Source organism: Lepus europaeus, chromosome 4 (genome assembly GCF_033115175.1).
Source record: "Lepus europaeus isolate LE1 chromosome 4, mLepTim1.pri, whole genome shotgun sequence".
NCBI lineage: Eukaryota > Metazoa > Chordata > Mammalia > Lagomorpha > Leporidae > Lepus > Lepus europaeus.
In genome coordinates this window covers 73,420,474-73,433,196 of record NC_084830.1, presented here as the reverse complement: position 1 = coordinate 73,433,196, position 12,723 = coordinate 73,420,474, and the positions used below count along the sequence as shown (strand labels likewise).

At 44.7% G+C, this 12,723-nt stretch overlaps 1 protein-coding gene across 4 annotated transcripts in view; it reads left to right on the top strand.

Moving 5' to 3' along the window:
* Window positions 1-12,723, top strand: part of SULF1 (sulfatase 1) — a 193,266-nt gene that overhangs the window by 132,676 nt on the left and 47,867 nt on the right. For all 4 annotated transcript variants that reach the window (XM_062188383.1, XM_062188382.1, XM_062188380.1 and 1 more), the window contains exons 8-11: window positions 8,581-8,731; window positions 10,426-10,601; window positions 12,225-12,353; window positions 12,636-12,692. In XM_062188383.1, coding sequence (XP_062044367.1) covers window positions 8,581-8,731; window positions 10,426-10,601; window positions 12,225-12,353; window positions 12,636-12,692 — 513 coding nt within the window. The remainder of the gene's footprint in view (window positions 1-8,580; window positions 8,732-10,425; window positions 10,602-12,224; window positions 12,354-12,635; window positions 12,693-12,723) is intronic.

The following is a 12,723-nucleotide window of genomic DNA, read 5'->3' as shown; positions in this document are numbered from 1 at the left end:
ACTTGCAGAATTTTGAAGGTTTAAGGGAATTTCTCCCAGTCTGGAGGCAGAAGGTCACTGGAGATTATTAAGGAGAACAGTAACAAAACATAATGTAACTTGGCCATTTCCACATGGAGATAGATTCAGTTATTCATTCTTGGTTCAAAGGAACCAGCTATACCCCAAATAATGATTCCATAAAGCAAAATCTATACATGTTAGAGTGAAAAGTACTCCAGCTTAGAGGTAAACAAGGCTGGTTTCCTGACTCAGCTCTACCCTCTGAGCCTATGAGCTGTTGCTTTAACCTCCCAGAATCTCCATTGTCTCATCTGTGAAAGGGGCATAACACCAGCACCTTACTGTGATATTGTGAGCAAAAACTAAGAGAGGCAGTAAAGAAGTCCCTGCATAAGGCCTGGGACACAGTAAGCACAACGTCAGTATTAATTCCTGTTGATCTTTTCTATTGAGATGAACCATGTGGATCTACCAATATTTGATCTTCCTTGACCTCTGAAAAGCACAATTCTCTGGTTCAACTAAGGTTCAAAGGAAGCAGCTAGGGAAATCACAAGTTGGTGCTTGCCCATTGTGACATGGCAAAGCTCTCGCTAAGATAAGCTAAGGTGATGAGCTTCTCACACCTGGCTGGTCTTAAAAAAAAAAAAAAAAAAAAAACAGGATAAGCACCAAGCTGGGCTGTGTTATCTTTTCCAGGTGCAAATGTGGGTTATGGGCAGCTGCCAGTTTGGAGGGCATCCTAGCCACAGAAAATGAAAATTCATGTGGTTGGTTGAGTGATTCAGCTTCTCTTTGAGGCTAAGCCTTGGGATTTGTGCACCGAAAAGAATTTGGAGAAGAGCTGTGTCTCCCGCAGGCCTTGGAAGCCTTGAATTCCTGGCATCTTTGCTATAAAGTTTTCCCTGACTGTTGCTGGAAGAAGGGGTTGCAGGGAGTGAGTGTGCATCCCGTGTGTCCCAGCAAGGGAGTGCTCAGGTTCAGGGTCCAGGCCTTAGACAAAAGGAGTGACACACATTGAAGACAAGCTGTCCATTGTGGTACCTGGAGCTACTGAATGGCTGGCTGCGTTAGCAAAAGCGTCAGTGATGCAGTCAAGCAATGGGATGCAAGAAGTTAAGTGCTTTGCAGAAATGTTTGGCAGGTCTCATGAAAACACAGCAAGAAGCTGCAGCCTTTCCCCTGTCGTGAGGGCACCAGGAATGTGAACACTGTCCTTCAGGTCTTCTTCCTTGGTGGCCAACCATCCTCCCTGTCCCTTTCATCTGGCCTTGGGGTATAGCTCAGTGACCTCTGTCTGGGGCCCGTGTATCCTGTTTCCAAGGTGTTTGCTGTTCCCAGCAAAGAGAGCAAGCAAGTTTAATATGGTCACGTGGACCCACAACTGGGGCAAGAGATTATGCCTACCAGCTACAGATGGGAGCCAATTATCAACCCCTCATGGACAGGGAGTGCTGTTCAATCAGACAGTAGCCCAGGCACCTGTGCCTCTGAGCGCTCTAAGGAGATCTCGATCATAATAACACAGAAAAGCCTGATCAGGTCTATAGATAAGGTGCTATGTCCTTAGCTCACCGTAACAGCAGAGGGGATAATATGCACCTGTAGGAAGCTGAGGGCCTCTGGCATCATCCAGTTGTCACCCACTGGCCAACTCTGCCCCATCAACTTTTTCAAATTTATTTTTTGTTGCAGTGCAACACTTCTTTCTCCCATGCCTGACACATGTATGACTTTGTGCGTGTGTGTACACACACACACAGGTTCAAGGAGACTCTAAAATTTTGGTGAAATAATCCATGTTCAGGAATTTGGAAGAACCATTATGAAAGCGGAGCTTGTACCTAAACGTGGCTTGTGGATCAACAAAGCAAAAACTTTGCTTGTATAAAACACTTACTGAAACACCTTTGCTCTCTCAGACTGGAAAGAAATGTCTTGCCTTGAAAGATTGTGTACTTTCTTGCCTCTTTTCTCCCATGAACACCTGAAAGAACATGCTTCTGGAGATGAGAAAATGTTAGATTCTCCAAAAGAAATGACTGATTTAGGCAGAACCAATGGCTCCCTTTTCCTATTTCCATATGATTCTTTGTTGCTTTCTACATATCCCATGAATATTAGTCATTTACTCAGAGGTGTGAAGTGGAATTGAACAACTCCTAGTGGAAGCATTCAGAACCTTGTGAGAGGGGTGTCCTGGAGTAGTGCGAGGTAACTTTGTCCTGAACACGGGGACAGAAGAGTTTCTTCTCTACCTCCAAGTGTCTGATAGGCATGGCTCCTGATACAGGAGTCGCACTTGTTAACCTCACCACCTAGCTGACATTAAAATGTATCTTAAAAATGATAATAACATCAAAACATTTAAATAGCAAGTTTAATGAACTAAAAGGACACCTAGAGCTACTGTAATTCTGTAATTGTTTTTTAGATTAAAAAGTGAATCCTCAAAGTCCCAAGTGGCTTTGCCCAGGCCCCAGGAGGAGTTAGGGGCAAAGCTGGTGCCCAGCCTCAAGTCTCATGGCCTAGACAATCTTCCCACCTCACCGGTCTAGCTCAGGGCACGGCACAGGCAGTTCGTGTGTTTTCGCTTAATTCTAAATGGTGTTTGCTGCATCCTGAAAAGACCAAGTTATTTTTATCAAGTGCCTATAATCAAGGTCATTTGGTATGATTCTTTCTGCCCGAGTTCAAACGTTACCTATAGAAAGACATTTGAACTCGAGTGGGGAATATCTCCACAAAGTCAATTAAGTAACTTCAATTTTAGTGAAAACCGAGATGGCGTGACTTGGGAGATTTAAGTATAGAATTTCCAATTTAATGTTCTCAGTGTGCGTCTGAAATCTGTAAAACTGGCTTATTCTGGGAATTGAGACCAATTTAATTTCGCAGCACATGATGGTCCTGCTACCAGTTCCCTTTAAGAATTAGATCATTAGGATTTTGGCTGTTGTATGAGACTAAATAACAAATGTAGAGACTACACGGGCAAATAGAAAACACTGGAAGTATTTCTCCGCACTGGAGTGTCGGCAGAGACCAGCCACAGCGAAAATGAGCCGCTACGTCCTTTCCAGCTCCCCAGCAGGGACTTAATATACATCACGTGCACTTCTTGAGAACACTTTGCTAGGAAGATTTATTCTCTCTTTTTTTTTAAAGATTTACTTATTTATTTGAAAGGCAGAGTTACACAGAGAGAGGCAGAGAAAGAGAGAGAGAGAGAGAGAGAGGTCTTCCATCTGATGGTTCACTCCCCAGATGGCCACAACAGCCGGAGCTGCACCTATCCGGAGCCAGGAGCCAGGAGCCAGGAGCTTCTTCCAGGTCTCCCACGTGGGTGCAGGGGCCCAAGGACTTGGGCCATCTTCTACTGCTTTCCCGGGCCATAGCAGAGAGCTGGATCAGAAGAGGAGCAGCCGGGACTAGAACCGGCACCCATATGTGATGCTGGCGCTTCAGGACAGGGCGTTAACCCACTATGCCACAGTGCTGGCCCCAAGACTTATTCTCTTAAAATATTCACCCTCCAAAAAAGAAGGGGACGGCCTTGATTTTCAGAATCCTTATTCCTGTGATGTCAGTCAACAACACTGGAAGGCCAATGGAACCCTGAAGAAAAGTGGGTGGTGGTGAAGGCTCGGTGACACATGCGTTGGTCTACAGATTCTGTGGTGCAGTGTGTGAGTGACCATGCCAAACAACCCGGAACTGGAGAACAGCGACAGGCAGAGAAGCCTGACTGGGAAAAGTCACAGCTTTAAAGATGGGAATCGCTTGTGGAGGGTTACAGGTGTGTTCGCCCCGAAGTTCAAGGTCTAGAGTGCACCGTTCTGGTCAAACCCTTCAGTAACAGACAACACAGAGTCGTTACCAGGCCAGATGTCTGTGACTGTACCTGTGACACACACAGAGAGAGAGAGAGAAACAGAGAAAAAGAGAGAGAGATTTTCCATCTACTGTTCACTCCAAATGCCCTCAACAGCCAAAGCTGGGCCAAGCCAAAACCAGGAATCAAGAATTCCATCTGGTTCTCCCATGTGGGTGGCAGGAATACAAGTTCTTAAACCATCATCAACTGCCCTCCAGATGCATTCGCAGGGAGCTGCATGCAGAGGTGGGATTTGATCTCCCATACCCTCATATGAGATGCAGGGGTCCCAAGTGGTGCCTTGACTCTCTGCGCTACAACATATACCCTAAGTTTTTATAAAGAAAGCAGAAATCTCCCAACAGTGGTCTGGTCGTTTGTCCTCTCAGTTTTAAAGCCGATAGCCAGCATGATCTAGCTTGTCACTGATGCATCTGGTGTGCCTTGAAGAGTCAGACTGTATTTGCAGCACAAGTGGACACTCAGGAGCTGGTGGGAGGCCCTGGAATGGGAAGCAGAAGCTGCTGGTATTTCAAGTCAGGATGAAGACCAGGAGTTTTTGGGCTGACGACTTTTATTAGGAAGAAATGCATGTAATATGCTTTCCTTTTAATCACTGGGATTTGGGGGCCCTTTTGTGGTCCAAGGCTCGGTGAATGTGACATCACAGGAGGAGCACTGGCCAAGCACTGCCCCAGCAGGTGCATTCTGAGCACCTCCATGCGGTTTGCACTTTTTTTCATCTGTAAAATGGGAATATGATGCCCTACCTACTCAGAGTCGCCCCAGCAGTCTATTGAGCTCTTTCTCGGCTACCTGCAAATATGGGTATGATGTGCTCCCTGAATCCTAATAAGAACTCTGAAGTTGGTATCCCCATTATATGGATAAGGACACTGAGGCTTATACAAAAAAAAAATGTTGTCCAGATTCACATACTAATAAGTAACAGAGCTGGGATGAGAATTTGGATCTGATTCCCAACACATTCTGTAATCACTGAATTTGTGGTTTTTCTACTTTTCTCGAGAACAGTTACCTGCTTCCTTCAGTGAGACTTGCGTTTTGTCTGACAGCTCCAAGGCCCTGTTTGAATAATTTTAAGTCAATCTTTAGCTAAGGCAGCAAGCCTTAATTATCACTAGAGGGGACAGAAGGCTGCATCTTCCAGAAATTTGGCAGACCTCAGCAGGAAGCAACCACAGGTCTTTGGCAAAAGATCACTTTTCAACAACGTTGTCAATTCCAGCGACCCCTCGACCTTCCACCTGCAGGTCCCTGAACAGCTGCTGTTCTGTGGGAAGCAGTGGCAGCCTGTCTTCCTTTAAAAGGCAAATGAGTGCCCCCTTTCCCTGCTGCCTGCTGGGATCCCACCTGGGATTTCAGCCCCAGAGCCGGGGGTCATCTCCCATATCGAGAAATAAAGAGAAGGAAAGGGGGGTAGAGGAGGACAGCTTTGACAAGCCCTGAGTTTTCCCTTTTAATATAAGCCAGATTTTACATGTGTCATTCTGGAAATCCATGGGTCCAATTTGAGGCTTGTAATTTGCTACAACCTTCCCTGGTCCTCCAAGGCAGGTGGAGCTATGCCAAGCACATCAAGGTAACTGGTGGAAGACATAATTTGCCCACTGTGAGCCTGCATTTCGGTTCCCTATTGTAATTTTATTTGTCTTGAGGTTTTGTGGTTTCTTTAAAAAAAAACAGCCAACTGGATTTATTTTTAAATTAAGCTGACCCAACATCAAAGGCAAAGAGAGGAGGATGTTTGGGTGTTGTAAAGAAACCCCGGGTAATCTGTTATAGCTGTGTTCTTTTGCAGGGTGTGTATCAGTAGAAGCTAGGGGACCTTTCACGACCAGCTGGCTGGATTTCTTTGACCTCAAACTACCCCCATGGGGGAAAAGCCCTTTGCAAGGGGATTTAGAAGCCCCCTCTCTCCTCCTCCTCAACCTCTAATCCTGTTTGTAAGACGAGGTGAAACCCAGGCTCTGGCCATCCATCCTTCCCTTCGGTCTGTGGTTTGCTTCGAGATGCGAGGAGCTCTTTCAGGCCAAGAGAAAAAAAAATGGGACCATTTGGATCATGGATCCTTTACTCCAAAGATAGAAGAAAGCTTTTGTTGAATGCTTTTCTTAAAAAGTTCCAGAGGGGACATGTGAAGAGTTGAGTTTTTAATATGATGGAATTTTTCAGCCCAGGTACTTATACAAAATGTATTTGTTGCAGGGGTGGGGACTGTCCAACCCACAGGCCATGGAAAGCCCACAATATCATTTGGCCTGGCCCTGGCAAGGCAATTGCAGGCAAGACTCAAAATTCAATACATCTATAGCAGGCTAATTTTTTAAGTTGATAATTTCTTATGGCCCACTGATGTTGTTATAAATATGCAAATGACCCTTGGCAAAGAAAAAAAAAAGGAAAGAAAAAGAAAAAGCATCAATGTCCCAGCAGAGAGAGATTTTCTGTCCACTAGTTCAGTTGGCAACAGCAAGGGCTGGGCCAGGCCAAAGCCAAGAGCTTAGAACTCCGTTCAGGTATCCCATGTGTGTGGCAATAACTCAAATACTTGAGCTGCTGTCATCTGCTGCCTTCCAGGGTGTGCGTCTGCAGGAAGTTGGATGGGAAGGAAAGGAGCCGGGACTGTGACCAGGCACTTCCATGTAGGATGTGGGTGTTTGAAGCAGTGTCTTAACTGCTGTCCCAAACACCTAGCCCATTCCAGGCATTTTTCAATGATAGTATATAATATAGTTGTTCCTCAAAACTGCTGCTTAAGAGAAGTGCTATTAGCCCCATTTACAGTTGAGCAAATTGGGCCACCCCCCTTTTCCACTTTATAAAGGTATCCCTGTAAATGGGAGCTGACTTATATTTCTGTAGGGAAGTCGCGCACTTTGAGTGAAGTGTCAGCTAAGCTAATGTCATGTTGTACTTATGTCGTCGCCCTCTACTGGCTGACCAGCACCCACACTGACCAGCAGGGTGACTGTGTACCAAGGAGACCCACAGTACTGTACAAGCATTTCCTACTATCCAAAGGGAGGCTCTGCCAACGCATTGGATAAAAGAATGTACAGTAACAGGTGAAATTTATATGGCTCATTGTGCATGGAAATTTCCCGATGTATATCCACGTCTCAAACATTCAACATTTTCCACGTGGGAAATCCACATCCCCACCACAAGCAGGGGAGTGATCAAGACTCCTGAGATCTGGACTTGCAGTGACTGACTGCTCCTCTAGTTTTATAACATTAATGATGTCATGGGGTTCCCGTCAATCACCACTGTCCACAATCTCTCACTCATGGGATCCTCCCCAGAACAGAGACAGGTAATCAAATGTCTCAGTCAACCTAGATCATTGCTTGTTCTGTAAGAGCGGCAGTAAAGTTTTGGGTTCATATTAAAAGCAAATCCCTGACGTAGGAGGGAAAAATGGGAACCAAATGGTCCCATCTTTTTTTTCTCTTGGCCTGAAAGAGCTCCTCACTTCTCTCTTTGTTCATGTTATTAAAACAAATGGGTTTTGGGACTCAGTCCTTGTTCTACCACCTACAAACTGTGTTCATCTGGAGAAGTTATTTAACTTTGCTAAGCCTTAGTTTTCTCAGCTATGAAATGGGGATAATAAACATATTTCCCAGAGCAGCTAAGGTCATTAAATAAGTTAATGTATACCAAATACTTTGCACGATACCTGACACATGGTGAATACCTAGCTTTTAATATTAAATAATTTCTATGGACTTAGTAGCATTTAAGGAGAAGGTTCAAGTGGATTGTAGTCTGGTGGAGAAACAGATAGTTCTCTTTGAGAATTTCTCTAGTGTAGGTTTACACTTTGGGAGCAGGAGGTAAAACTATCTAATGTCAAAGGAGGTGGGTAGGATGACAGTAAAGGCTTAAATTGTGGGTTCCCAGTGGGGTACATAGGACACTACTTGGAATTCTGAAGTAGGTAAAAACTAGGCTTGGACTAACCTATCCTGCAACAATAGCACCCACTTCCCTGTGTTTAATAAAAATCATGTCCTGCATCCATATTGATTTGTCTGTTGAGTGAACAGCTTTATTAGTAAATACCTATATTGCAAAAGTAGACTTGGTTGTAATTCCAGTAAGGTGTAATTAGATTAATGATATTTACATACAAGATCAAGAGTGGAAAAAACTCATGCAGATTAGATATATAAATAATCAGCAAAATAACTAATAAATTCAGGAGGAAAAATGTGTTGAAATGATGATGAATCACACATAAGCATATGTGTGACTGTATTTAATAGTGTAATTAGCAGTAAAATTTTTATGAGTTAACATCACCATGAGAACATTTCCTTCTACATGACTGAGTTTTACCTGCAGATTTGTAACAGAACCATATTGTCTGGATGTGCTTCCTACATGTTTTAGTCAATGAACCCAAAAGAACTTGCATCAGTTACATGTTCAGCTGCCAGTCTTGGCTTTTTTAAGTTTGAAGTTGTGTATCTGCAGAGAATATATGCTATGTAGTATGGTGAATGCTTCAGATCTTACTATAAGCACGAAGAGAAGGTACTTGGGAGAGAAAAATATCTTAGCAGTGCCTACATTATCTTCCTTAAATGATTGTTTCACCGCCTATGACTTGAGATGTTTCCTTAAATGACGAAGATATATCAGTAAGATTCCTTTCTGGATGTTTGCAGAACTCCCAGTTATAATTATGCACCAAATATGGATAAACACTGGATTATGCAGTACACAGGACCCATGCTGCCCATCCACATGGAATTCACCAATGTCCTACAGCGCAAAAGGCTTCAGACTTTGATGTCAGTGGATGATTCTGTCGAACGGGTAAGCCCATGAACCTGCCTCAGGGAGAGGTTTTGGTCCAGCTTCTTTTGTGGAGACCCATTCTTGCTAATTCTGTTTCCCCTTTTCATTTTCCAGCATTGACAAGAGAGAGCGAAAGAGACAGAGAGAGAGAGAGAGAAAGTTCAGTGACTTTCTCATCCTCCCTTCTTTTGCCCCTTTCTGTTCCCCTCTTCATGTGTGGCACTTATGGAGCCAGTGACAAAGAGGAGGGGAAAAAAATGAAATCATCATAAATTAGGGGCCACACCCTCAAATTCCTTTAGAAATTGGCAGTTAATCTAACTATGTAAATGACTAAAGCAGGTCCTTATACAACAATGGAGAATGGTGGGTGGGGATTGCAGGAAAACTTGAAATTAAGAACCCCATCTAAAGCAAGCAGCAGCTGCTCAACTTCAGCAAATTTTCGCCATGAGGAAACATAAACAAAGCATCTATCTATAGGTTTCTTAGCATTTTAAAAGAAGATAGAAATAAAAAAATTTTATTTCAAATTTCATAACATTCAAACATAGTGTAAGTCAAACTAGACATGCCTGAGGCTGGAGCTCGCTGCATCCATCTTGGAAGCAGCCTCTTTTTTTTTTTTTTTTCCTTTGGACAGGCAGAGTTAGACAGTGAGAGAGAGAGACAGAGAGAAAGGTCTTCCTTTCCATTGGTTCACTCCCCAAATGGCTGCTATGGCCGGCGTGCTGCGCCGATCCGAAGCCAGGAGCCAGGTGCTTCCTCCTGGTCTCGGGTGCGAGACCCAAGCACTTGGGGCATCCTCCACTGCCTTCCGGGCCACAGCAGAGAGCTGGACTGGAAGAGGGGCAACCGGGATAGAATTCGGTCTCCCAACCAGGACTAGAACCTGGGGTGCTGGTACCGCAGGCAGAGGATTAGCCAAGTGAGCAGTGGTGCCGGCCGGCCGGAAGCAGCCTGTTTTTAACCTAGATAATTAGATATCTGAATGATAATATGAAAATTTGCTTTAACAATGAATTTGCAAAACAAAACCTCTAAACTTTGGTGATAGAGGTTTTTGGCGGGTGGGAGGAGGGCATTGGCTTGTTTGTTTACTTTGTTTCATCAAACAGGAGAGCAAAGTCTGTAAGTAGAATGTTCCAGATTCAAAAAAGTTACTGGCCGGCACCATGGCACAATAGGCTAATCCTCCACCTCGGGCACCCCCAGGTTCTAGTCCTGGTCGGGGCACCGATCCTGTCCCGGTTGCCCCTCTTCCAGGCCAGCTCTCTGCTGTGGCCCGGGAAGGCAGTGGAGGATGGCCCAAGTGCTTGGGCCCTGCACCCCATGGGAGACCAGGATAAGCACCTGGCTCCTGGCTTCGGGTCAGCGCAGTGCACTGGCCTCAGCGCGCTGGCTGCAGTGGCCATTTGGGGGTGAACCAACGGCAAAGGAAGAGCTTTCTCTCTGTCTCTCTCTCTCACTGTCCACTCTGCCTGTCAAAAAATAAAAAAAAATTTTTAAAAATTTTTTAAAAAGTTACTTCTCAGCAGTAAGTAAGCAAATAGAAAATGTGGATGATGTTCATGTGTGTGTGAGCCTTATCACAGTAACTCTTGCCCCATGAAAGCCATGGGGAAAGACTTGGGGGAAATCAGGCAGTACTATGAAGTGTCATCTCCCGCTGCCGCGATGGGCTCTGACTTGTCCCTGTGCTCTTGTTTCAGCTGTATAATATGCTTGTGGAGACGGGGGAGCTGGAGAACACTTACATCATCTATACTGCTGACCACGGTTACCATATTGGGCAGTTTGGACTGGTCAAGGGGAAATCCATGCCATATGACTTTGATATTCGTGTGCCTTTCTTTATTCGTGGTCCAAGTGTAGAACCAGGATCAATGTACGTATTGTGGCTTGCAACTTTCAGCTGTCATAGCTCATGTGTGTCTAAGATAATTCGATTACCAATCTCAGTGTCTGGTTTCCTTTCATCCAAAACAAAAAAGGATGTATATAGGTTGGTAATTTAGAAGATGAAAACCTTTTCCCTCACCGCCACATGTTAAATTAACTGAAGTACACTATTTAAAGGGAAAGGGAAAATAAGTGTATCAATGACTAATTCTCCCAAATTGACCAGAATCTGTGTCATTTCAGCCCATGTACACAGACAGAATGTGATCTTTGGGAATATCATTGTTGCCTTCTTTGAATCAGTGATCCACTGTCATTTTTAAAGACCATCACTGCCATTCTGCTTGTTCCTAATTTTAAAAATTGTTGCTAAAGAAACTTAAAAGAAAACTAAAATCTGAAAAGCACTATTTTCTTTCAAAGGAAAAGAGACCTAAAAGACAGAGTCTGAACTATTGTCCTAGGCCAGTGGCTGCACCTCCCTTTCCATCTCTGTTTCTCCATCATACTGTGTCTCGTAAAGCCTCGCCAGTCATGGCAGAGTCATTTGTGTAATTTGAGTCATGAGGCTGGGCATCTGGCTAGTGGTTAACGTGCTGGTAAGGAAGCCTGCATTCCACCCCAGAGTACCTGGGTTTGGTCCCCCGCTCTGGCTCCTGATTCCAGCTTCCTGCTAATGCAGATCTTGGAAAGCATCAGTGATGGCTCAAGTTATGTGTTCCTGCCACCCACATGGGAGACCTGGGTTGAATTCTCAGCTCCCTGCTTCAACATGCCCAGCCCTGACTATGGCAGGCATTTGGGGAGTGAAACAAAAGACGGGAGCTCTCGTTTATCGCTCTATACCTCTAGAATAAATAAATAGTTGTTTTAAAAATATAGTAAATAACTGTTTTAAAAATATAGGATTATGTACATGAAAGAATTATGGAGAAAAAGGTAGAATAGAAATAGCTGCAATGGCCCTTTAAAAGCACCTGCTGCTGATATAACAATGGAGAAGCTGAGGGGCCTGACTCAGAGTCCCTGACAGTAGAAGTGACAGTGATGGGGCCCCAGACCCCCAGTCTATACTTCATCTACTGCCACCCCACACTAAATGCTGGGGAGACGATGATGGGAGGAAGAAGGGTGTCTTAGAAGATCGATATGTCACTCAGGAGCATTAGAAATATCCTAAACACTGGCAGACCTCGTTAGAAGGTTTTATGCTTGAAGGACTAGGCAGCATGGATTGGATTGAATTGAACAATAAAACCTAGGTGTCCTCTTTTAGAATACTGACTTTTAAGCTTTTGTTCAATATAGGGGTTGAGTTTTGAAGAAAGTATACATCCTACGAAAACCATTTATCACGCCACATGTTGCCTGGCAGTGTGGCCGGGGCACAAGGTTGAGGGCATCTCTCCAACCTGAGCACTGTGAGACTCCATTAATCTTGCTCAGTGCCATTGCTGCTGACCACTCCCTCACCCTGGCCAAATGCCACTGCCCATTCCTAGGAGACCAGATGGGAGGGTGAGAAGAGTTGAAGACCAGAGAGTCTCTGCAGCTCTGAATGCCACCCTCTGCTGACTCCAGTCTGACTGTAACCACCTGGCCCTTGCAGAGTCCCTCAGATAGTTCTCAACATCGACCTGGCCCCCACCATCCTGGATATCGCTGGCCTCGACACACCTGCTGATGTGGACGGCAAGTCTGTCCTCAAACTTCTGGACCTGGAAAAGCCAGGTAACAGGTGCGTCACTGTCTCGTCTCTCAGCCATCCCTAAGCACACTGAGCTCTGGCTGGCATCCAGAGCAAGCCTGCAGCTGCAAAAAAAGAGGAGGCAAAATAAGTTTTTCCCGTGAGGCTCACCCCACGCTGAGCCTTTCTCTGCTGTTGGTGAATAACACATTGATAAAGATGCAGTCATGGTCTGTGGGAAGTGAGAGGTGTTTCTTTAAATAAACTGTTAGCACAGATCCATTCGGAAAGATGTCCAGATGCCAACAGTAAATATTATTATTTTGCTTTCAGGTTTCGAACAAACAAGAAGGCCAAAATTTGGCGTGATACATTCCTAGTGGAAAGAGGGTAATTATTGGTTCCTGGGGTACTTCTGGGA